This window comes from Balaenoptera musculus, chromosome 15, assembly GCF_009873245.2.
Source record: "Balaenoptera musculus isolate JJ_BM4_2016_0621 chromosome 15, mBalMus1.pri.v3, whole genome shotgun sequence".
Taxonomy (NCBI): domain Eukaryota; kingdom Metazoa; phylum Chordata; class Mammalia; order Artiodactyla; family Balaenopteridae; genus Balaenoptera; species Balaenoptera musculus.
Genome location: NC_045799.1, coordinates 5,282,747 through 5,308,792, shown reverse-complemented (window position 1 = coordinate 5,308,792; position 26,046 = coordinate 5,282,747). Strand labels below are relative to the sequence as shown.

General features: G+C 52.0%; 1 protein-coding gene across 1 annotated transcript; it reads right to left on the bottom strand.

Annotated features, from left to right (window-relative positions):
* Positions 1-1,037: 1,037 nt before the first annotated feature.
* On the bottom strand, positions 1,038-11,497 carry ZBP1 (Z-DNA binding protein 1). The gene is made up of 8 exons (XM_036826717.1): positions 11,417-11,497; positions 8,298-8,507; positions 7,638-7,700; positions 7,053-7,226; positions 5,703-5,864; positions 4,356-4,559; positions 3,104-3,316; positions 1,038-1,746 (listed from the first exon to the last, which is right to left on the bottom strand). The coding sequence occupies exons 1-8, from the start codon at positions 11,448-11,450 to the stop codon at positions 1,472-1,474; spliced, it is 1,335 nt and encodes a 444-aa protein (XP_036682612.1). The 5' UTR covers positions 11,451-11,497; the 3' UTR covers positions 1,038-1,471.
* Between the last annotated feature and the right edge of the window lie 14,549 nt (positions 11,498-26,046).

The window sequence follows — 26,046 nt, the reverse complement described above, 5'->3', positions numbered from 1 at the left end:
GTATCATTGCAGAAAGCGGGGACGGTGGATGAGCTAGTGAGAGCAAAATATTGGGGGGTGGATGGACCTAATCATTCTTTGCTTTTAATGTAGCTAGTTAATTTCCTTCCTGAAGAGACCAGCTTTGACCTTCACCTCCAGCCCCTATTAACTGCCAGCAATGCTTTGTCAGCGTGTTTATGACAAATTATTATACAGAGAGGGGAAATCTCACAGGAAAATTGAGTGTTCTGGCTTGGGCTGCAGGTGGGAGCTGAGGCTGAGTTCTGAGATGCATTTTGATGGGCCACTGATACGGGCCTGGTTAACCACAGACCTCGGGCAAACTTCGAGGCAAGCAGTTAGTTTTCAGCTCACCCCAGAGGGCAGACAATGCCAGAAGCAAGGACTCAAACCTGATTTCGAGCCCCTTACACCGTGTGGCATGTCTGCGACCTGGATATCCCAGGCAGGAGGGATTTGGGGGCCCCAGGTCACGGTGGTGGCCGAGATAACTTTGCCCCCTGTAGGCTGGGCCATTCCAGCCCATTGGACAAAACCCTTCCTTCCCTGTAATGAACCCAACTTCCTTGTTGCATGGACTTGCCCAGTTCCTCCTGGAATATTTGCGCAGGTGGAGCCGTGCTTGTCCAGAGCTCAGCATCAAGTCCAAACTCCTCTCCAGCCAAACTCCCACTTGCATTTTCTTTGCATTGGGCTTTCTAGCAACACCCAAACTGCTGTGCTGCTATAAGTCCTCTTGTTCTGACCATCATGGCTTTGGCCAGGCCGAGCCCCTGCCTAGAACACCATTCCCAGTCCAACCTCCTCCCTCTGCCAGATGTTGAAGAATGAGCTCTAGAGCTTTCTCCTTCCCCGGGGAGCCTCCTGGGCCCTCCGGACAGTGTCTGCGTTGCTGTTCTGCACTCCTTCAATTCCCCATGATCGTTCCTGCTCAGGACTCACTGCCCATGTCCCAGGTCGCCTCTCCCGCTGACTGTGAACTGCTCCCCGAGGGCAGGGCTTGGTCTTCCTCTCTCTGTAGCCCGAGGGCATGGTACTCAGGAGGTGGTCAGTGGAGGGGCCGGTCCAGCGTACACTGGAGGTTCAAGAGTGAAAAGACAGGGTCTCTGTGCCTAGTGAATTCACTGGCCAGTGCTTGGGGAGATACAGCCGACTTCTGAGGTTCTTACCTGTCTGGTGGCATCCCTTTTCTGGCAACTTTAGAGAGTGGTCCATCCCTAGCCCTCAAGGCCGAGGTAGGAAGGTTCTAGAAAGGTCAGGTGGTAAAGTGGTCAGGTGGCCAAGGTGGGCCTTGAGGAAGTCAGGTCTTGAGTGAAGGGCAGAGAACGGGTGGCCCTGATGGATGGCGGGCCCGGGAAGGTGACCCCCCTGGCAGGCTGCCCCTGCCACCAGCAGCCCTGCCCTCGCCCCACGCCGGGCCCAGCCCAAATGCGGATGCACGCCGGCCACGTGTCAGGAGGCGAGAAGGTCAAAAACGACACTGAAGGCAGCAGAGCTCACTGGCTCCCAGGGCCTTCCTGCGCGAGTCCGCCTGCAGGCTGCTTGCTCTGAGTCCCACCCTCCGGGGACACTGGTTCTTGCGGCTCTGTCGCTCAGCAGGTTCTCTGCGCTTCTGGGACCGTGGCTCTTGGAGCGTCATAGCCGCTAGCTCTTCTGAGATGAGCGTCTCAACGTTGACGGGGGCAGCCTGACCGCCGCTGGGAGGGACCTCGCTTCTGGATCCTGCAGCTCCGGAGGGAGGGTCTAGGGAAGAGATGGGGCCCCAGGAACACGTGAGCCGCCTCCCCTCGAACTACCGAATAGCCAAGGCGATTTGCTTCACCGGGACTGAGGCTGCTGCCCCGGACACAGGCTTCCCCGGTGGGTGACCTTGTGTCCCCATCTCCGAGGCCCCGTCCTTTCTCCCCTGGACCGTTGCTCCCGCTTCCTCAGCCCCCTTTGCTTTCCCCCGATGGTGTTCAGCCAGACTTTTAAATCGTGCCCCACATCAAGTTGCCCCTGCTTGAACCCTCCAGGCCTCGCCGGGTCACTTCAGATAAGATCCGGACCTTTCTTCTGGGCTTCCTGGCACAGAGAGACCCGGCCTTGCCTACCGGATCTATTCCCTTCCTCTCCCTAGGCTCGTGTGTGTGATTCTGGATGTCACCCTTCATCCCACCGTGGGGCCTTTGCACTAGCTGTTCCCTCCACTGGCAATGCTGTTCCCACATCTGTGCTTGGCCGGCTCCTCCTTCCCCACAGGCCTGGGCTTAGATGTCACCTCCTCTTGGAGCTTCTCTGACGGCCTGGCTAAGGCAGCTCCTCCCCGTCCCGGCATTGCCCACCCACCGCCCCAGGTTTTATAGATTTTTATAGTGTTGGTCTTAAAAGCCTCGAAAGGCTTGGTTTGTGACTGTCTCTAGTGCCTACTGGACTCTGGCCCCTGTGAGCAGGGAGTATTTGTCTGTCTGTGCTCTTAGCTGTATCTCCGGGGGACGGAGCGTTTGAGGGCGGGAGTGGGGCCTGAGTGGGTGCATGAATGAATGAACGACTTCTCCCTAATAATTGAAACGGGGAAGAAGCGTAAGGTGGCTACAGCATTATTTGGGGGGAAGAATCAGTGAAGTGGGTGACTAAGAATCGAGGAGGGATCATGTTCCAGAAGTTTCCAGGGAGGCCCAGCTTCAGGGGCATGTGGCCTGGGCAGTCACACAGGCCCGTTCAGAGGGGCCTGTGCTCAGTTTACTGCTCTGCTGTCTTTGTCTTGAAATTCTTTCTAAGTTTTGAACAAGGAGCCTTGCTTTTTCTGGTTGCACTGGGCACCACAAGACATGTCACCGGTCCGGTTCAGGTGTCCCAGCAGTGAGGGGAACGCATCCAGTCCTCACCACAACTCGGGAGCCACAGGCTAATCTAATCACCCTCATTTTACAGACGGGGAAACAGAGGCTCCAAGCTGAGTGATGGGTTAGGTGGACCCCACACGTTCTACCCTAGAGCCCCCGCTCCTGCTACGACCCTCTCCTGTCTCCCAGACTCCAGAAATGGGAGGCTCGTGACTGTTGGATAAATGAATGAATGAGAGAGGGAAAGAGCATGCACAGGGGTGTCCCAGGCTCACCTGCGCTCCCTCCTGGCTCACTAGCCCTCGCGACTCCTCCGGGATGAGCCGCCCCTGGGTTGATGGTCATCTTGTTGTTGTTGCCTACGGTGGTGTCCTCCAGGAAGCACGAGCGAATGTGGACTCTCTGGGCCATGCCCCCTTCGGAGTGAGGTCCTGGTTCGGGGATTTGAATTTCGATGGAAGCTTCCGGGCCGGTACCCAGGACAGAGACTGCAGGTCAGCCAAAGAGAGACATGCCGGGGGGGCGGGTGGGGAGGTGGACGGTGAGAGCAGCTGGACGGTGGGCCTGACCCCGAGCCTGGTTCTCAGGTCCTCCATGGCTGACTGTCCTCCTGGAACCTCCCCTCAGTGGCCCACGCCGTGCTCTGTTGCCGGCGGACACGTGGCCTCACGTGGCATCTCTGCACATGCCTTTCACCTGCTGGGGCCTCCGGCTCCCTCGGCCCCTGGCTCTGCCAGCTTGGGTCCCCCTCCTCCTGCAGCCCAGCCCAGCTGACCTGGTCCTCTGTGCCTCCCCTGGGACTCAACCCCGCCCCCCGCTACCTCCTGCTCCCCGTCTCTCTGCTGCCTGCTTCCTGGCAGCTCTGGAATACCCTCTCCATCTTTGGTTAGAATCTTCATGTGGCCCCCAGCCCGGTCCCCAGCCCCAGCTGTCTCGCTCCTGCCTCTCCTGGCCAAGCGTCAGAAAAGAGCTGTCCACGCTCCGCCTCCCCTCCTTCCACTTCTGTCCCCTCAAGTCACCACTGACCCCTTGTTGCTGGACCCTGCAGCCCTCCCTTGACCTCACCGGCCTCGCCTCTTCTGGAAACCCGTCCCCTGGCGTCCCTGGTTCTCCTCCTCTCTCTCAGGCCTCTCTGCTGTGCTCCTACCCGCCAGCCTGTCTCTCGATGACCGGTGCCAGGGAGGACGCGGCCTGGGCGCTCTGGTCACTGGTGACAGCGCCTAGGTGGCTCCCTAGATGCCCATCCAGTTCCAGCCCAGCCATCTCCTTTGTTCCCGCTTCAGCTGGCCCAGGAAATGACCCCTGCCCATTGTACAGATGAGGAAACTGAGGTTTCCTGAGGGGGGTAGTAGGGAATGGGAACCCACGTGCTAACTCTAAAAGAGCCCCCTGCTCTACAGCCTCCTGGCGGAAGGGAAAGAATTTCCCATCATGCCTCTCTCCCCACAAAGATTGGCTCAAGTTCCATCTAGCGAGAAGCCGAAGGCAGTGGGGTGGGGGTGGGATGGCAGCCTGTTCTCCAGTTACCTGGGGGGCTGCCACAGGCGCTGTGGGCAGGGCCCTTGGCTGGGCTGCCGTGAAGACTCATCTCGTTGCCGTGTCCCATCTGTACATGTCTGAGCACAGACTTCTCCATCCGGATGTCCTGGGGCCCCCAGGATCCAGCCAGGGGACCCTGAGTTGAGGGATCAGTGGGCGCCATTGGAGGGAGGTAGAGGGGAGCCGTGGAGCCTGGCAGGGGACACAGAAACGTGACCCTTGACCCCCACCCTCTGACCCCCCATCCCCCACCCCACACACACATTAAGTCATGGCCGGACAGAGGAGACAGGCTTCTGGATTCTTTCTGGACACCATCAGATGGGGAGTGATTACTTCAGGGTCTGGATTGGAGAGCAGGTGGGCTGGCAGAACAGTTAGACTGGGGTTCCGGGGTTTTTACCACTGGTGCCTGGGGTGTCACTGGGGCATTGAAAACCCAGGCAATGAACACATCCTCTGCTTCCTAGCTGTTCTCAATCCTCTGGGCCCATCAGGAGAAAGTCTCCTTTGGGGTTAACTTGCTGTTGACATGGAGCCCTCAGAGCTTCTGACATTGTTTTATTTTCTCAGCATTTATTTTTATGGTAACCTTCGTAGTTTTCAAGGTAATGTTGTAAAAGTTTACTTTAAAATTAATTTGAGTCGAATAAAAAGTAAACCATTTAACAACATGGAGTAAATAATCAGCCATGGGCGTGGCCAAAATTAGGGAGGTGGAGCTCAGAGGACCAAAGCTGGGGAAAGGTTGATCTAGATTCTAGAATAAAGTTCCTCATTTCACAGTTGGGAAAACTGAGGCCTGGAGCAGGGAAGGGCTCTCTCGAGGTCACAGGGAGCGCTCCCCCTTTGGGGTCAGTGCTCTCACTCTCATGTCCCATGGCTGGACTGATGGGTGGCCCTGTCTCCTCTCCCCGCAGTGCCCACCACGGAGCAGGCACCCATTTGCTTACTGTATTTCACCAAAGCTCGGATGCATCCCAGTTTCTGAGATGTTAACACCTGGGGAAAAATAGTGTCTCGGGACAAACAGAATGCTACAACGACCCCTTGTGCCATCCTAGTGAGGAAGAGTGAATTGAGTTGTTTCTTGTGGGAAAATATTGGGTCCCAATGAAAATGAGGCAAAAGATGTCGGCAGGAAGGGAAAGCAGGAGAGGTTTGATCCAGGCACAAGGAGGGACATCCTTATTCCTGAGAAAGCCAGAAAGGACCTTGGAGATCTGAAAGCTGCCCTTTCTCCCTGGAAGGTTGAATGCCCCCACTCCCTGCCCCCACCCAGATGGAGCAGATTCCCTGACAGGTCCCTTCTCCTGGACATTTCAGAGGACTCACCATTTTCCCCAGAGGCCATTTTTCTCACTATGACATTCCCGTGTCCAATCTGGATGCCTTTGGAGTTCTCAATGGAAATGTGGCTGCTTGGTCCATTCTGACTGATCATGTTGATTGGATTTTGCTGGTAAATAACTGGGGTGGACTGATTTCTAGAACCTTCTGCAAAATAACATTCCACTCAATCCCTTTGTATCCCTCTAGGAGTCAGAAGTTCCAAATACTAGTTGGCAGCATCAAAATCCCCCGGGGAGCTGGTTAAAACACAGATTCCCAGGGGCCCACCCTGGGGTTCTGAGTCAGTAGGTCCAAGGTGGGCTCCAGGAAGTGGAGTGTTTACCAAACACTGCAGGTATCACAGACGAGCCTTGCTTGGACTTTGTCCCGCAGGCCACCCTACCCCTGTGTCCTCTGCCACCCTGGGAGGATGGCAGGTGCCTTGCTGCTTGCCCACCCTCTGTATCTCTCTCTGCGAGGAACCCACAGCCCTAACCATTGCTTCCAGGGTCCTCTCTTCCTTTAGGGAAGGATGCAAGGCGGCCGTCCATAGGCTGTTTCTGGCCATGGGATAAGCTTTGCTTGACTCACAAGGCATTTTTAAGAATTTGGATTTGTCACCAGTGTTTAACATCCAGCCTAGGATGCTGAGACCCCCCCCCTTGGGTACCATAAGCAGGGGTGTCAGCCCCACGTGGGCTCCACACACGGGGCCACATTCCCACCTTCGTGAGCCCTTGGCTCTTGTGCCTTTGTGAGTCCCTACATCCATAAAAAATATTTAAAATTACATTTTATGACTGTGTTGGGATAAAGAAAAATATAGTCTCGGCTAGAGTCATTATTAGTTATTCATTGTTACTATAATACTCATTTTTTCTTCTGATTTTAAGAGAAACTAGAGCATTTTTGTGACCCCCTAAAAGCACCGTGGGCTCTAGGCCCGGTACCTGCTGCATGTAATGGATAAGTCGGTTCTGGGACTCTACCCTGTGGGTATCTGAGCCCAGCCTGGCCTACTCCTTCAGCAGCCTTAAAACTCCAAGTTGGGCAAAGTGCTTACAGAAGACTGTTAGCAAACTCAGGCTGAGACCTGCGCCCCAGGACTGATACAGTCAGGGGTGGGCCACACCTCTAGGAAGCCCTCCCTGGTTACTCCTGCCAGCATGCCCCTCCCTCCTGGAACCCTCTTCCAGGGACGGGTCAGCAAGACCACAGCAAGCTTCTGACAAGGTGGGGCAGGCAAAGAGCTTACCGGGAGCCCAGCAAGGACCGGGTGTTGGGTGTTATTCTTTCTCTTCACAGCTCTGCCCTCTGCCCTGTCCAGGTGTGGGCAGCAGGTAAAGGGCCTACCTGGTTGATAAATAGCCCAAGAGTTTGATTTCTGGTCTAAGTCCAGGAGGTGCTTGTTCCTCATTGCGTACAAGTCTGGGTTGACTTCCTTCGCTGTCTTCATTCCCAGGGCCTGGGCAATGATCAGGGCTCTATGGGGCCCATGGGTTTCCAGAAACCGGAAGATCTCTTCCTCTGGGAGGCAGGACAGCAAGTGGTTAAGGAGGACCCCGGAGGCTGAATCTGCTCCCCTGCTTACCAGCTGTGTGACCTGGGACAGACGCAGCCTCTGTGCCCATTTTCCTCATCTGTAAAATGGGCATAATTATAATGGACCACAGAGGTTGTTCTGGGGGTTGGGGATGTTCGTCAAGGGCTCTGAACAGTGTCTGGCACATGCTAGGTGCACAGTAATTGCCAACTACCCATCAAATGGTTTCTCAGTCATTTAGCTTCTTTCACCGAAAGACAGAGTCTTGACTCCGAACACTTTGTGGGGACCTGTTAGTGGGTGGGCATGGACCCTGAACACTTGTAACTTCTCGAGTGGCCAAGGAGAGTTTGGGGTCAGAGGGAACAGGGGCTGAAAGGAAACGAGATACTTACGCCGCTGACTGAGCTCAGGGCCAGGCTTCCGGGGAACTGCAACTGCATCTTCCTGGGGCCTCTCTGCTGGGAAGAAAGACGGTCAGGGGTCAGCGGAGCGGGAGTGGGGATGGGGACCCTACCGGACAGAGGTGGACTGCTCTGTAGAAGGCCCTAGCGCATGGACGCTCCAAACTCGGATTCTACAGTTAAAGGAACTTAGCTTCAAAGCCCGCCCCGCCCCCTTCCAGCTGTGTGGCTTGGGGTTGGGGGGAAGACCATCTACTCCCTCTGGGGTTGTGTGCGGGCTAGGGGACCCCCGGGCACCGCACCAGAGCTAGAAAAGCGGATCTCGTGTGATGCTACAGCTCTTCTATTATTATCATATCGTTACTGCCATCATCATCATTATTAACGTTTTGCTGAGCACCTACTACGTGCTGGCACTAGCCTCAGCCCTCTGCATCAAATCCTCTCGCAACCCTACAAAGCAGCCCTACTGTGACCTCCATTGGCCAGAAAAAGAAATCAAGATGCAGTGAGGGTACATCATGTGTCCCCGAGGGCAGAGCCTGTATTTGAACCCAGGCCCAAATCTGGGCTAGGCTGTTGCCAGGACTGCTCGTGCTGGGTCCAACACCCGCCCCCTCCAACTGCCCCTGTCCCGGGATGGCAGGTTACCCAGCTCTGCGGGAACCACTTCTTTGGCTCCACCATCGGCCAAGCACCACGTCGCGGGGCCTACGAGCAGGACTCCCTTTGACTCCTTCTTCATCTTGTGGAGGACCTGGCTGAGCTTCTTCTTGGGCACCTGGCATTTCTTCACCAGCTGGGCCGTCTTCACGGGGGAGCCAGAGTCCCTCAGCACCTCCAAAATCCTCTGCTCAAGGTCTGGGGGAGGGAGACAGGGGCAGAGACAGAACTGAGTCCCCCAGCTACCCAGCCTGGGCTGGCGGCCCCCCAGGAGAGGGCTCCAGGGCAGAGGCAGGGATGGAGGTCTGAGCAGACATCCACCAGCATCTCTGTTCAGGGAGGGGCACATGGGCTGCTCAGAAGTGACCTTGGCTGGACAGTCTGGAGGCCAGAGGCGGCGCCAGGCCTTCCGAGCGTCCCCCCCGCCCCGAGTGAGCGCCGGAGGGCAGGTGGGAGCACTCAGCTCTCAGGCGTCCTCGGAGAGAGGGGAGTGGAGGCGGCGGGATGCTGGAGGTGGGGCAGAGCACAGGAGGGAGGGGAGGGGGGAGGGGGGAGGCCCACCCCGGTGCTCTCCGTCCCCCATCCTCCTCCTCCCAGTGGCATCTGCCCCTCCTCTTGGGCTCACAATCCACTCGGGCGATGTCACTATTCATCCCCACCAGAAACCCAACAGCCGTTCAGAAACGGATCTTTCACCCTGATGCCCAATCCTGGAGTCCTAGCAACACTGTCCCTGGCTGTCTCGAATCCTCTCTTCTCCTTTCGCTGCCTCTACCTCCTACTCCTTGTCACCACCATCTCCCGGATGACAGCAACGCCACCAACTCCTGGTTCTGCCAGCCTCGTCTTCACCCACCCTCAGCTTCCCTTCAAGGGCCAACCTGTCTGCATTCCCTTCAGATGCACTCACCCCTGGGCCTTTGCACATGCTCTTCCCTCTGTTAGGAGCACTATTCCCTCCCTCCACCCGTCCAACGGATACTCCACCTCAGGTCTTGCTCAGACTCCATTGTTGGGAGGATGTCCTGGATGCCCTGAGCGGGTGGGGTGCTGGTTGTGTGTGGGTCCCCTGCAGAGTGTCCCCAAGGATCCCCTGCTGTGATTGCCAGGTTCACTGTAGTGGTTCAGTGTCTAGCATGGGGCCGGGCACACAGTAGGGTCTCAGGAAATAGCATTTGAATGAAGGAGTGACTGAGTGCAAAAGTGAGTGTACCCTACTGGGTAGGTGTTTGCCCAGATGACCTGGGCAAGGGATGAGTAGCTCCTGAGGGGCCTGTTTCCCCACCTGAGTTAATGGTCCTAAGCAAGATGCCTCGAGCCTCAACGAGGAACTTTCCAAACGGCCCCTACTCCTCCCAGACAGGCTCCCATAAACCCAAGACAGCTGCCCTGTGGGGAGTGAGAGAACTGGTCAGACACAGGGCCTGCAGCGCCATGAGCTGGGGAGAGGAAATGCCTGTCCTGAGAACCCTGAGGGAAATGCAAAGCAGGGCCCTTCTTGGAAAGACCTAGGTCCCCTTCCAGGGCAGCAACCCAATCCTTTACCTTCTGGGTTTTTCCTGGATTCCTAGTGGGGGAAGGGACAACCCATTTGCCAACTCTGCGCTGGGCACCGTGGCCTTGCCCTTGTGGTCGGAATGTTTGCATCCTTCTGGGTGCAGGTGATGTGCAATTAGAACACGTGGGGTCACCCACCCCTTCACCCACCAAACTACCCCTCAACCGGGATACCCGTCCAACCCACTGTGGCTTTGCCTAGTTTTAAAAAGAGTTTTGATTCTTAAAAAACCTGCCCCTGGGCTTCCCTGGTGGCGCAGTGGTTGAGAATCTGCCTGCCAATGCAGGGGACACGGGTTCGAGCCCTGGCCTGGGAAGATCCCACGTGCCGCGGAGCAACTGAGCCCGTGAGCCACAACTACTGAGCGTGCGCGTCTGGAGCCTGTGCTCCGCAACAAGAGAGGCCGCGATAGTGAGAGGCCCGCGCACCGCGATGAAGAGTGGCCCCCACTTGCTGCAACTAGAGAAAGCCCTCGCACAGAAACGAAGACCCAACACAGCCATAAATAAATAAATAAATAAATAAATAAATAAATAAATAAAAATAAAAAATTAAAAAAAAAAACAAAAAACCTGCCCCTGGGTGAGCCTCTTCCCCCTCCTCCAGTGCCCTGACCCCAAAGGGGAAATGGGGTCCGTGCAGTGAAGGCGGGGCTGGCGTCACCTGCTGAGTCTTCAGGCTGGTGAACTGGAAGTTGTGAAACGGATGAGGTGTAAGTGACACGTCGGTTAAAAGGAGAATCTGCCGGGGGGCAAGTTAAATTCAGTTACCGAGTGCCCCCGACATGTCTCCTTGGGGAAGTACAACAGGAGCTTGGGAACCAGCCTGGGGTCCTGGGCCACACCCAGTCGGCACCCCTCCCCAGCACACCCTATTTTCCTGGTTTTGAGCCCCAGCTCTGCCACCTACTAGCTATGTGACCTCCCTGGGCCTCAGTTTCTCCATCTGTGAAATGGTGGTAATAGCAGCTACTTCAGATATAGTGGTGAGGATTAAATAGCTAACAATCACCAAACAAAGACAAACAAAAAGCGTCCCAGCCCACAACCCTCATGCTTTCAGTGGGGACCCTAGAAAAGAGCACTGCTCAATAACAGTTAACTTGCATCATGTGTTTCCAGGAATAAAGTGCTATCCGAGGAAAGAATGCAACAGGAGGAAAACCACATACATGCACTTGCCCCTCCTAGCAGACAACTTCTGTTCTTCCTCAAAATGAGCGTGAAGATGGGTGTTAAGGCCCCAGGCTCAGCCGTGGTCCCCTGAGTCATTTCACCTGCAAGCCTCAGTGATCTCACACGTAAGATGGAAACCTCATCGGGCTTGCCCCTGTGAGTTATTGCAAAATGCACACAAAGTATGTTGCAAGATGCCTGGGCAGAGCAAGGCTCTGAACCTGATGCGATGCCCTCTCTCCCTCTTTCTTACTACTGTTGTGCTTTCAGATACTGTCCTCTCGTGGCTGTAATCTGGACCAAGAAAAGGAACCAGAAAAAACGTGCAAGTCCCACCCGGGCACTCCCACTGTTCCTTAGAAGGAAGAACGTACCTGCGTCTCCTGGGTTGGCAGGGGCCTCAGCCATGCTGGCAGCAGCTGCTGGGAGCCCAGGGGACTTGAGGGCAGCGGCAAGCTCCCAGACCCCGACCCCGACCCCGTGGCCTGGAGAAGGTGGGCCCGGTCGAGGCTGGGTATGCTTTTGTGGTCCTGGCGGTGCTTCTGGCAGCTGTGGAGAGATTCCAGCTTCACCCAGCCAGCTGTCAGCTGTGCACACACCCCAGAAACAGATGTCTAGTCAGCTCAAGCTGATCAGATTCTGGAGAAAAAGAAAATGAAACTTCTGTGTGTGGCTTTTGAAGGAAACAAAATCGAAACCGGAATTGATAAGCAAGACACAGTTAGGCCTCCAACTAGATGTTAGTAAGGAGCAGCTGAGCTGGGCAAGACCAGAGCTTCCTCTGGGGCCAGGGGACTTCCCACCGCTGCCCACCCTGAGCCCCACACTCAGGCCAAGACACCTGGGTGGGTGGATGGGTGGGTGCCTGCGTTTGTGCATATCAAAACAACAACCCTCTTTAATGAGTACTTACTATGTGCTTTCCAATCTCGTGTGCCCCTGAATCATCTACAGGGTAGGGGCCAGTACTGGCCTCTTTTCTTAGGAAACTGAAGCTTGGGTCAGTGAGGCCACTTGTCCAAGGCCACAGAGATGCTTGGGCTCTAACTCGGCCCCACCATTTACTGTCTGTGGTGCCTTGAGCAAGTTATTTAACCTATTTATGCCTCAGTTTTCTCGTCTGTGAAATGGGCTAATAAAGTAGCAACCTCAGGAGGTGGTGGTGAGGACTAAAAGGGTTAATTCATGCCTTCTACAGTCATGAACACAGCTGGACACCCACTTACCTATTTCTGGAAGAAGGATGTATCGCTTTTGTAAATTCTCAAAGGGGCCATTGACACCCCCCACCCCTGCCCCAAGCAGTTCAGAGCCACTGTTCTGGTCCAGGTAACAGAACGGGAAGCTGAGGCCTACAGAGGTGAACGGCTTTGTGTGAGGCAGCCCAGAGGGTCAAGAACTCAGCCCTGGAAACCCCTGGGCCTGGGGTCCCAGCTGCAGAAGTTGGGGAGGGGGTTCCAGGCCCAGGCTCCCAGGGGGACCCCATCCCTAGCATTTCTGCAAAGGGAGGAGCTCAGGAACAAGTATAGCCATGGAAAGGGCCCTGGAGACTTGACTCAAAGCTGTCCTTGCAGAGCAAGCAGGAAAAATCCTGATGCCCCATCCACACGCAGACCACTTAAATCCCAATCTCGGTAGGCAGGGCCGAGAGTCCCAGGTGATTTCATTCCAACCAAATGTGGAGTGTTGGACAACTCGATAAAAACAGGAAGCCACGATGATGCTTTTGTTCCTTTTTAAATGTAAAACCAAAGAAACGTGTACCTTTATGTAAACTGACAGTCTTAATTTTAAATACGAAGTAATTTGGGGTGTTGGGGGAGATTGTGGGGCGCCCTCCGGGCTCTTGCTGAGCCCCTGCGGGAGGAAGGGAGGCGCCGTGCCTGGACTAGCCACTAGGTGGCGCCCGCTCACCAGCCTGCGTCCGGCTTCCCTCGTCCGGTCCCTCTGATTTAAGGGGCCTCTCACCCGTCCCCTACCCTAGAAAAACCCCAACTCCATCTGGCTGTACCCCAGCGTCTCCCCATTCCCCATGCCTCTCCTACACAGGCTCCTTGGCTCCTTCCCTGCGTGCTGCTGACCTCTTAGTATGGACACCCCGACCTAGGCCTTGACTTGGGTGCCTGGTGGGCTTGCAGGTCCGGCTGAGGAACTCAAGCTTGATCTGAGGGTCAACTTTGCTTCTGGCCCGTGTCTGTCTGGACATGTTTGGATGGCCCTTTCCGGTGCCCCTGTGTCCCCATCATCCCCTCCCTAGCTGTGTGTCACTACCTCCCTGAGCCTTGGTTTCTTTAATTATAAAACAAAGATAATAGATAAGAAAAAGCATGTTTATCTGCCCTTTAGTTGGTGTTCACAAAATTTGCATCATTTAGAAAATGTGATATGATGGGTCTCCATAACTCCATAATATAACTTTTAGACATTAGGGAAAAAAAAAAGAAAAGCAAGAGAGAAAGAGAAAGAAAAACCAATTTAATGTGGGTGGGCTCCATCTTCCATAGCATTCCGTGGCACATTTGGAATTCATGGAAGTCATGAACCTGCTGTGAGCATCTCACCACACTGAGTGGGATTCTCACTTTTAAAGTTTTAACTAGCTTGTATTTCCTCGTCTCAATTTAAGAGACTTTCAAGGTAATTTTGACCATGATATTGCTTTAACTGCAATATCAGTGGCTTAAACGATACAGAAACTTGTGTCTCTCTCCTAAAACAGTCTGGTAGGCAGTCCAGGTGTGGTGTGGCACACCATAGTGTTGAGATCCAGGCCCCTTCTATCTTGTTGCTCTGCCATTTGTGGCCTTACGTTCTAAGATGGCTGCTCAAGCTCCAGCCATCACAACTGCATTCCTTACAGCAGGAAGGAGGCAAGGGAAGAAGAGTAAGTACCTCTCCTTTAAGAATACTCACAAGTTACACAGACATTCCCCTGACATCCATCAGTCCCATGGCCCAGCAAGGGAGGCTAGGAAAGATCTTTATTCTGGGCCGCCATGCACCTAGCTAAAATTAGGAGATCGATTAACTTCCAAATAGGGGACAACAGATATCAGAGGATACTTAGCTGTCCCTGCCATTACGAGGCTCTGTTTTCCCCCCAAGAAAGGAACGAGGAAACCTCTTCTATGCCTTGAAGGATATCTGTTCGCTGGAGCTTATGTATTGAGCAGGCCCGAGGCTGAGTTCAAAGGTAGTTCCCACACTCTCAGAGACTCCCGTCCAGCATGGAAGACAAAAGGGGAGAGGAAGGGAGACAGGGACTCTGGTGACACCCGACTCTGCCTGGGAAGGACCTCAAAGCCCACAGGAGTTCCAAGATGGCGCTACTGCGTGCTGGGGCCCAGATCCCTTTTTGCCTTGGAAAGCACACTGCTTTTTCATGGCTTGTGTTTTTCTGGAAACTATTAGAACTCTCCGCCCAAACCAGATGATAATTACACGTTACTGATCTCTAGTCTTTAAATTTCTCTCTCTCTCTCTTTTAAAAGAGAGATATTTTTACTGCACATTGTGTTGGCAAAACCCAGTCTCCTTTCTACCCGGCAGCCTGGATGTTATGATCACGGTTCCTCTGTGAATTCACCTCGGGGGGAGGGAGTGGAAAGGTCTGAAGGCACCAATTGGGGACAATAATGTGTCTTTGGCCAGGGGCAAAGGGCAGAGAACCAGAGGTGGTGGCCAGAGACAGGGACTGCACAAGATCACAAGAGCTACCAGCGGAGGGCGAGGGGCAAAGACCCAACCAGGGGCTTCAGGGGGCAGCGGATTCTCAGTGCAGCCCCCAAAGGCATCTGCCCGGGCTCCGTTCACTGACCTTCAAGGCAGAGCTCAGTGAGCCTCCTTGGGTCATCACGTCAGATAGGCCTGGGGTTCTGATCCCCGGGCCCCGATCTCGTACCTCTGCGCCTCGAGCCGGTCACTACTCTTTCTGAGCCTCCATTTCTCCTTTTGTAAAAGGGGATCACAGCAGCTCTACCCTGGGCTTGTGGCAAAACTAACCTGAGATCTTGCTCCGGAAGGTCCCAGCAGAGCACCGCGCACGGAGCACGCACGTGCTCAATAAACAGGAGCTGTCGTATCTTCATGGTATGACCCACCTATCCCTCTCTGAGTGACGAGCAGTCCCATTTACTCATCTGGTCTTGCACCAACTCATTCCTTGTGCCCAGGCTAAGTGCTGGAGCCAGTGGTGGGGGGGGGGGGCGGGGCGGGGGGGGGGGTGAGGGCACGGCGGGGAGAAAGCCCCAACCCCCTGCTAGTTCCTGGCTCTACTTCCCATGTTGGCTGCAGAAAAGGCCACACTACCCAATCGAGGGATTGACGGGTGACTCAGGCCAAGTCCTGGGTCCCCTCCCTCAACTCCCAGAAGTGCTGGCTGGTAAAGGGGAGCTGGGCAGGGGTCTCATGAGTCAGGGAGTTGGGCAGGGGCCAGGGCATCGAAGGCCGTGATTGAAATTTGTGATCTTCCCTCGGGGCAAAGGAAGAGTTCCTGGAAGATTTTCACCCAAGGTGGGTTGGGGATTGGGAGAGGCCACCAGGGGTGCCAGAGAGCGTTGGCAGGAGGTTGACGGGGGAGAGGGGCTGTGGCCACAAGGAGGCAGTGTGGAGCCCAGGGGAGGGACCTGTGGCCAGCATCAGGTTGCTTTCACACCCTTCCTTCCCGCACTAACTCTTTTTAGAAGTCCTTCCCCACATCCCCCAAAATAGATTGAAATGAATTCACAACTTTTATTTTTATAATCAAAAGATTTTTTGATAATGCTGCTTCCAAAATTCTTTGCCTACAAGAAATTCATTTAATTACAATTGGCCACAATTCCTCCACCGAGGGTCCAGCATTCTTGGGAATTCTTGCACAATGAAGAGATCTCACCTATAAATTTGTTTCAAATATAATGAAGTATAACGAAAATTTTTTGACGACTAAATGGAACAGTTAATGAACTTGACATAATGTTATGTCTTCTAGATGTTTAATTAAACACTTATTGCTTCTGATTTTGCAAGGTTTTCCCCCCATATTTTGGAGTTCAAACATTTTCAAAAGCTCTTGAAGCATCTGTAGGCCTGAGGTGCTAAGACTTCTACACCTGGAAGATAAAATGGGGAAAGGCAGAGAGACAGATTGCGAGGGCCAGGATTCCTGGTCTTTTGGGGATCGTGGCCCAAGGTGAGCTGTGGCCAGGGTGTTGTCGAGTATGGGATGGAAGATGGGCACCAACAGAATACTTTTATGTATTAATTCATAACTTCTTTTAATTTTAAATGGGTAACGTACTCTAAAATTTGACCCGAAGATGTTTCTTAAAAGACTTATAGCAACTGATTTATTTAGAGCTGGATAGCAACTGGATAACAACTGATTTATTTAGAGCTTACTATGGACCTTATTTCCAGTGCTTTACATTATTTTATTCAATTCTTCCAGCAATCCGACAAGTAATATTAAATCTGCATTTTACAGATAAGAAAACTGAGGTACAGAAAGATTACTAAGTAACCTGGGCAAGATCATGGAGCCAGTGGGTGAAATCGATGGAGTTGAAACCCAGGCTATCAGGCTCTAGAAGCCAAGCTCTTAGCAATTATTTCTATTGTTTTGAACAGGTATGTTGTCATCCTGCCACAGGATAAGGAGCAGTGCTTTCTATGCTGGACAACTTAGTGCTGCCTGGTGTGACTTATCAGATCTAGCAGGAAAAAAGTTGATATTTTATTCTTTTTTCTAAAGTTCCTTTGACTGAGTGTACCTGTCTTAGTCAGCTTAGCTGCTGTAACAAAATACCATAGACCAAGTGGCTTAAACAACAAATATGTATCTCTCAGTTCTGGAGGCTGGAAGTCCAAGGTCGTCAGCAGATTTTGTGTCTGGTGAGATCCACCTCCTGGTTCTTAGATGCCTGTCTTCTCTCTGTGTCCTCAGATGGTGGGGGTGAGGGGGAGCGAGCTCTCTCATGACTCTTATAAGGGCACTAATCCCATCATGGAGGCTCCACCCTCACGACCTCATTTAATCCTAATCACCTCCCAAAGGCCCCACCTCCTAACACCATCTCATTGTGGGGTAGGGTTTCAACACTGAATTTGCTGGTGGGGGGACCCAAATATTCAGTTCTTAACAGTGTCCATATGAGCAGAGCCCTGTCCTAAGTCCTCTGAGACACAGAAACCTAAGTTAGTAGAAAAGAGTCCAATATTTAAGATTTTTGTTCTCATTAACAATTTTTATATTGATTGATTGAAATGATATTTTGGCTATATTGGGTTAAAAACAAGACTTGGTGACTGTAGGTCCACACCTGAGCAGACACACAGGAGCCCCCCCGTCCCTTCCTCACAGGGAGCTCTTCTCTCCAAGATGCTCTGATCTCTGACTTCACCCACCACCACTTTAGAGTTTGTTGTCTGAGGCTGGGTGCCCCAGAGTTGAGTGCAAGTAGTTATTTGGGAGGTGAAGCTAGGAAACCCTGGGAGGGTGGTGGGGACCTGGGACAGGGGAATGATGAGCTAATGGAGGGCTTTGCCATCAAGCAAGCCCCCTGGGGGCACCTGGGGTTCAGTGCCGCAGGGAGCGCTAGGAATGCTGGAGCATGGGGAACATCTTCTCAGGGCTCCCCGCTGAGGTCGAGGGAGATGGGGTGCTTACCCTCTGCTCCCATCACTGAAGGAGGCTGCTCCCAACCGTGTCAATCCCCCAGCCTGTCTGGCCTGCAGCATGGTGGGCAGTGGGACTCACATGAAAGAAATGGAAAAGGCCAAGGAGATATGATGGGGATACCGATGGCATTTGCTACAGTTCTCTGCACAAGTAACTCCTCTTGGGACTGAGGCCCCAGGGCTTAACTAGCTGGAGAGGGACAAGGGGTGGCTTTGAATCCAGATCAAATGATCACAGAGCCGGGCCCTGAGTCCATCCTTTGCAGCTTCCCCTGCATTTGCCCACACCTGTAAAGAGCAGGCAGGAGTCTAACTCCATGAATTTTAAAAATTCATTTTTACATTTGCTCACTCAATCAAGTTAGATGCTTTTAAAGGCAAATTTAATTATTTTGAGCTCAATAAAAGCCTTTTAATAAGCTGAACATCATGGTCTCAGTGTTTTGCTTTCAGGGTTATCAGTCTTGGCAAGGAGGGGCCACAAAGGGGAGGGGAGAGTTGGGGGGGGGGACGTGGGGCAGGGGGAGGGGCAAATCATGCCAGCCCACACACACGGGCGTGAACACACACATACTCACACACACACATGCACGGGTGGGTATTTATTTTAAACTTATTTGCACATTTAAACCCATCATTTGTTCCAAATCGTTTAATTGTGAAGCTTTTATAATATTTTGTTTTATTTTTAGAAACAGTTCTTTTACTTCGAGACAACTGTACAACGTGTTAAAGAAAATGCGATGCTGATTTGGCACAGACTTCCTGTGTGTTCTGTCTCCCCCGTTTGGCTCACACATCCTTCCTCACTCTGAACGTTCCATCTATGCCCGCGACTGAGACAGGAAGCCAGACACACATGCTGAAATAATTTCAACAAATATCAACTTTAAACCAACTTGAAGTAGTCAAAATGGCAGGGCTGGTTCAGGCACCGCAGCCTTCCCCAGCTCGGTGCAAAGGAGGCAGCACGGACTACACATGGCAAAAGTGTTGCCGTGTTTATAAAAAGCTTTCTGTTTTCATTATTAATGCCTTTACTAGTCCAGTGTAATGGCACCTGCTGGTTTTGGCTGTCCAGCACCCAGCCCCGTTCTTCTGGCACAATCACTCCAATTTTCCTTTGGTGAGTCACCTCACCCCCTTCTCAATCCACATGGATGGGAGGAAGATGACCCCACCTCTAGGTCCAGAGCAGGGCATGAGACTCTAACCAGGCCAATCAGAGCACTTTCTTCTTTTGGCTGTGCTGATTGGCTCAGGGATGGGCACATGACCTGAGCCAGCCAATGGGATTCTATTCTGAGACTTGTGATAGAAGATTGAGAGCTAATTTCTTCCCACTTGACTTAGAGCTGTCGGGAAATGAACCTGGAGAAAAGGTGGCGGGAGAGGAGAATCTGCTTGAAAGGGAAGTCGAGATGAGCAGTTTGATGGAGACAGACACCTTCCTAAAATCATGGTGTACACATCTGGACCTGGAGGGCATGTGATCTAGCCCAGCTCCCAACCAGTTACAAGAGTCAATGATTCCCTCTTCTGCTGAAGCCAGTCTCAGTTGGTTTGGGTCATTTATTATATAAAGAATTAACAAGAACATACACTTTTATCAGACAGAAGACTAAAATACTGGATGAACTGATTCTAGGCTACTTGGTGGACATCTAGGAATGGAAAGCATTTTTGAGGGAGGATAGAGAGGGAGAGAATCCTTTTGCCATGTGCTTGGCATGTGGCCTCGGCTTTTTCACCCTCAGTTTGAACCACTGTGTTCTGTAAAAACATTAATATTAGGAGTTTCTTTCTTTCTTTTATCCTGATGAAATAATATCACCTGTGTACTGAGACGTATGCCTGAGCTGTTCATCACAAGATAGTTTATAAAGGTGAAGGAATTATAAACAACCTAGATGTCCAACTAAGGGGGACCAGTTAAGTAAATTAGGAAATCTGTACAATAGAATTCTCTGAAGCTATGAAAAAAATGCCATATAGAACTGTATTTATGGATAAAGAAAAGTGTTTATAGTATATTAAGGAAAGATGTTTATAAAGCTAGAGGATGATTCCATTTTTAAATATATGTGATTACATATAACATAGAAAAATGCCTAGAGAGAGTATGGATTATCTCTTAGCAATACATAGGTGATTTGTATTCTATATTTTCTACAATATAATGTGTATAATTTGTATTCTATAATTTTCTACATTTTCTACAATAAATGTGGATTACCTGTGTATCTTGTCTGCTGGGGCTGCCATAACAAAATACCACAGAAGACAGGGGGCCGGGGACTTAAAGAACAGAAACTAATTTTGTCACAGTTCTGGAGGCTGGAAGTCTGAGATCAGTATACCAACCTGGTTGGGTTCTGGTGGGAACTCTCTTCTTGACTTACACATGGCTGATTTCCAACTGTGCCCTCTGATGGTTGAGAGAGAGAGAGAGAAAGAGGGAGAGAGAGCACGGGGTGGGGGGTTGGGAGAGTTCTCTGGTATCTCTTCTTCTAAGGGCACTAATCCCATCATGGGGCCCCACCCTCATGATCTCACCTAAACCTAATTACCTCTCAAAGGCCCCATCTCCAAATACCAACACATTGGGGGTTAGAGAGTCAACATATGAATTTGGGGGACACAATTCAGTCCATAGCACAGTGTAATAAAAAATAATAACAAAACTCAGTTCTTTATATTGAATGGGACTTTGCATGCAATGAACAATATCCACATAGTCACAACAATGTAAACAGCATTTATTGAATTTCAGTTTTAGGATCAACTCACAGATAAAGCACAGAGGACTGAATTATACTATGGGCAGAATAGAAATGTCACTCATCTTGATAAGTTGGAAGTAAAAATGGAGAGAACACAGGTAGAAAGGAAGTGAAAGGAGGTTGGGAAGAGGGGGTGAGCTGAAGACCAGCCAGGCCAGGGGTACAGTCTCCTCAACTTGCCAGGTGGGGAGTCCAGAAACACTGTCCCCGTAGAGGGAACACAAAACAGAGGTGTAGCTAACAGTACTTGAAGTCATAAAGACAATCATAAAAGGAACCCAAGTAAGAACATTTCTTTATTGGGAAGTAAGGAGGCGTGTCAATGTGCTAAATCCTTGTTGGTCAAAGCAGGAAGTCAGTAGGTAACGTCTCGACTTTGGGAAACCGCAGGCTAGAGGTAGAAGATTATTGTTTTGGAGATGAAGTGGTCATTCTCAGAAGGAAGAGGTATAAGAACTGTTATTGCCTCCAAGGGCTGGTCTGTGGGTTTGGAAAAGACAGGGCAGGGGGCTGTCGCTTTGGACCTGCTGTTTTACTTTGATAAGAATGTAAAATACACACAATAAAAAAAACAAAAAACAAAAAAACACACATCCCTGCCTGTTACAGACTATAAGGGACAGCGTCCTGCTTATCTCAGTGGGGCTCTCAGTAAGAACCATGGGGCAGGACTCACCTCCCAGGCCTGTTTCCCGGGAGAAACCAGGACTCGGTTTGGTAAAACAATCCATGTTTGCAGGACCTTGAAGGGAGGGGAGGTGGAACAGGTGAAGTCCAGGGGAGTTTTTCAGGACAGTGAATCTCTTGTGTATGATACTGTAATGGTGGATACACGACACTAAGCATTTGTCAAAACTTTACAACACAAAGGATGAACCTTGGTGTATGTAAATTAAAAAACATTTAGAAGGTCAGAGGATCCCAGGATAGAAGGCAGAATGTGACAAGACACTGTAACTGTCTTACAAATGTGTGTCACTGCCTCAGGGAAAGGGGTTAGGGGAAAGGGTGCTGACCTAAATATCTTTGGAAATGTATGACCCTTGATGTGATGTGATGAGAAGGGCACTTTACCTCTGGGTTCTTCCTCCCCAAAACCCATCACCCCAGTCTAAACTATGAGAAAAACCTCAGACAAATTCCAATACAGGGACATCCTACAAAATAAATACCTGACCAGGACTCCCAACTGTCAAGGTCATCAAAAACAAGGAAAGTCTGAGGAACTGTCAGAGCCCAGAGAAGCCTCAGGAGTTGTGATGACTAAATGTCATGTGGTGTTCTGGGTGGGGTCCTGGACCAGGAGAAGGATGTTAGGGAAAAGCTAAGGAAATCTGAATAAAGTTTAGACTTTAGTTAATGATAATATATCAACATTGATTAATTAATTGTAACAAATATACCACACTGGTATAAGGTGTTAATAATGGGTGAAACTGGGTGTATGGTAAGCCCACTATTTTCTCAATTTTTCCATAAACATAAAAGTGTTCTAAAAATAAAGCTTATTTTTTAAGGTTTATTTTTTTTAAAAAAAGATAAAAAGAATGGGATTCTTTTTTATCTTTGAGTGTGATGCCTGGAGCTGCAGCAGCCATCTTGCAGCCACGTGGGGTTCTAAAGCAGAGATCAGAAAACTTTTCTGTAATGGGCCAAATAGCAAATATTTTAGGCTTTGTGGACCATTTGGTCTCTGTCGCAACTGCTCAACTTTATCGTTATTGCACAAAAGCAGCCATAGATGATGTGTAACTAAGCTGGTGGGGCTCTGTGCCAATAAAACTTTATTTACAAAACCAGACAGCTGGGGATTTGGTCCATGGGTCATAGGAGAGTAGAGAAGGCACTGGCTCTGGGTGATGGGAATGGTGGGTGATGGGGGAGACCAGTTGGCCTGTTGATTTTTAGGTAACTGCTGAGGCCCTGGGCTCACAAAGAGCTACCTAAGGCTGTCCCCCACTACTCCATCTCAACGTCAGACCTGCGGGAGGCCAGTTAGGGGCTCTTCCCAACACCTGCAGCACACACCAGCCTGGAGGCTGTGGAGGGAGGACGGGGTCTTTCCTGTCATCCTGTGTCCCTGGCACAGGCGTACAGAGGATGTGAAATACCTGCTTATCAGATCGGCTCTAAAGGAAACTTACGCCCTTCTCTTGGTCACATGATTATCTTCCTGGTGTTCCTAACCGTGCTGGGCTTCTCCGTGCCCCCACTCCCACCCTGCCAGGGGCTCAGCCTCCCCTCCAGGGCATGGCTTTGCCAGGCTGCGCAGGTGCCCTGCCGAGTGCCCTCGCGGCCTCTGCTCACGCAAGCACCTGGTTCGGTCTCTGCTGTCCTCGTCTTCCTTCCTCACATCCTTGAGCTCCAAATCCAGCCTTCACAAACCTCTCCTAGCTCCTGACAGCACACTCTCCTTGCCCTCACCATACTGGGCTGTGGTCCCAGGCTGCGAGTCTGTCTCTAGAACCAGAAGGTGAGTTCTTTGAGGTCAGGGTTGGGTCTGATGCGCCAGCATCCCCCAGCAGGGCTCAGAAAACGTGGGGGGAGTGAGTGCAAAGCGAGGCCTCCCGAAAGGAGCTGCCACCTTCACTCAGAACTTAGCATTGTGCTTGGAACCTAGTAGATGCTCAATAAGTATCAGCTGTAATGATTTCAGTTGTTATTCTGGACCCATACGGCGATATCTGCTTGAGCTAAACTCAAAGTGGGGCAGGGGTGTCATCTTTTTGGTTAGAACCCGCAACTCCCCTCTCCACCGGGGAAAAGCTCTGTTCCGACCGACCCCACCACCTGGGGAGGTGGTGTTGTCTGTGTGCTCAGCCCAGGACCTGCAAACTCATCCAGAATCTTCGAGGGACATTCAATTATATGGAAACTGTCCCAGGGAGCCTGTTATTAATGAGAGTGGCTAATATTTGTGTCTGCCAGGCACCCTTTGGCATTATTGAATCAGACACCACCTCACAGGTACTGCTGTCAACCCATTCTACAGACCAGGTGACTGAGGGTCAGCAAGGGGAGTGACCGCCAGTAAGAGGCACTCGGGTTCTGGAGCCAGGCCAGGGCAGAGCACCACGGTCCCTACTCTCACCAGCCAAGAGCAATGAGCTCTTTTGGTGTCTCCCCAATTCTCTGTAATCTCTTCACCAGAGAGGGGAACAGGTAAGGCAGATTAGATGTGTGTCGGGTTCTGCCCCAATCACAGGGCTCTATGGCCCAGAAGCTTACAAGACTCGGGGAATGAGGCCAAACAGTGTTCATCTCTGGGGATCAGCTCTGTTTTGGCTGATTTGGAAAAAAAAAAAAAAAAATCCTTGACCAGACATGAAAAATGGTTCAATTTAGAGAAATAAACAAGAATTTCTGTAGTGGGCACTGTGAGTGTCCCACCCAGACCCTTGGGTTCCCGTTCCCTGCTTCCATGTGGGTCGCTGCTAAGGGGTGGCATCTGGGGATGTTTTCAGAGGGCCACCCTGGGGCCTGGGGGACCCCTCTCTGCCCCACTCTCAGGCAGGAAGAGCCAGGAACATCTGAGAGCCTGCCTCTCCCGGGTGCAATCTGCATCCCAGAGCTTCCCACGGTCTCCCTGCGGATCAGCCTGAGGCTGGGACTTGGCGTAAAACAGTCCCCCTCGCACTTCTCCTCCCTCTGTCCTTTTCCCAGCTCCCTTCGCTGTCTCCCCTGGGAGCAGAACTTGGATACATCCCTTCACACAAGTCCACGTCTCTGGAAGAGCCCCATTTAAGACAGTTTCTTTCTTGTAGCCCTTACCAGAGCTTTCATCATGCCACGGCGGATGATATCCCAAGAGGCGGGAAAAGTACGCCGTGTTTTGCAAACTCTTTTACCCCAATGTCACCCAATGCACCCCCTGCCTGTGCAAGTGTTTTCACTGGGCTCCCTGAATGCTGCCTGAATTAAAACAGAGAGGTTGATGGAATTGCTCAAGGCCACACAGCAGCTCCAAGGGATTGCTTCCTTCCCACTAAAGGCATCCAAGGGTTGGTGCTGAGGGCGGTGCGGTGGTAGGGGGGAAAGCAATGCAGCCCAAGAAAGCGAAAGAGCCTCGTTCCAAAGAATTGTAAAATTTATTGTATAAGTATTGCAGCTTTTCAGAATGTCGTCATTGCCACTAATGATTATTGATACACAACAAGCGATTTCATCAGGCCTGTGGATTGGCATCCAAATACAGTCTTACGCAGCAGCAACGCGGGCGCCGCACCCAGCGTGCCACGGAGAGTTTACATACGTGTAACTTGAACAAAACTTGGGAAACAGGGCTGCGAAAGAGAGCGGTTCCAACGCCAAGGGAGCAACGTGAAAGCGTCACCATCAGCACAACCACCATGGAAACAGGCAGGCAAACGAGAACGCAGCAGGTCCTTCTGAGCTCTATAGTACAGCGGAATTTGAAGCGCAGTTTCCGGAAAACCAAACAAAACGAAACATTTTCTCTCCTTTGTCATCAGGATGTTTTATGGATCTGGAAGCTTGGTGTTGCACGTAGAAAAGAAAATTCTCTGAAAAGTACAATTCACAGAGCAGACAGCCAAGGACTGGGGATGGTTCGGTCCTCGCCCTGGCCCGGGGTTTGCTAGCCGTGGGGAGGTGTCGCTCTCAGCTCCTGGCAAAAACACGGGGACGTGGACGGCTCTTAGGGCACTTTGCTAAGTCCGTCCGTGTAGACCTGGGCTTGGCGGGGGAAAGAGTTTTCCTCCGGAGGAAATGTGATGATTGACAAGCAGGGAAACAATGAGAGGCTTAGAGAAAGCCAAGCTCTGCCACCTTCTCTGAGCCCAGCCTGGTCCCCCTGCAACCAGCCACTGCCAAGGGCCGAACCCCCCCAACTTTCTACTGAAAAAAGGGGGCCTCCTGAGGGATGCTCAAAGGCTTTTCGAAGGTAAGGACACGACAGCCAACACCTAGAGGAAGGAGTGTACCCTCAGGGCTCTGGGTCCAGCAGAGGAACCAAGAGCTTTGCAGAAACACACCCCATGGCTTTCTTGGGAGGTGCCCTGGCCTTGACAAGCTGCTCCACCTTGAACTTCTGCAACTGTCATCCGCTAGGCACGGAGCCCAGGGACAATGCAGCGGCCTTAAGGCCTGGACTGCCATCCTGGGGCGTAACGGGGGCGTGGGGAGGGTGCTCTGCCCTCAAGCTAGCTGAGGTCAGTAACCCCCTCCCCTGCTTCCTTCTTCTACCTCACTGCTCATACGGCAATGACAGACCGCACCACCCAGCAGCGAGATTCAAGGTTTGGTTCGAGGACCTCGGGAACACTTCGGCCTGGCTTTCGTCTGCTGCTACGCTACTCACACAAACAAGGTCCACGTCTAGGTTTTTGACCCGGGTGGGAGATAAACGAGTACTGACAAGAGGCTGGCGGGGCAAGGGGGGTGGCCTGACCCAAGGGAGGCACAGCCAGGGTGGAGGGCAGGTGGGCGGGACACGGCACGAGGCCGTGGGGATGTTTTCAAAGAAGCGGCAGCTCTCTGTCCACCACGAGCGGGAAGGCCGGGCCCCGGTGAGCAGGGCGCCGTCCAGGAACGCCGCTGCC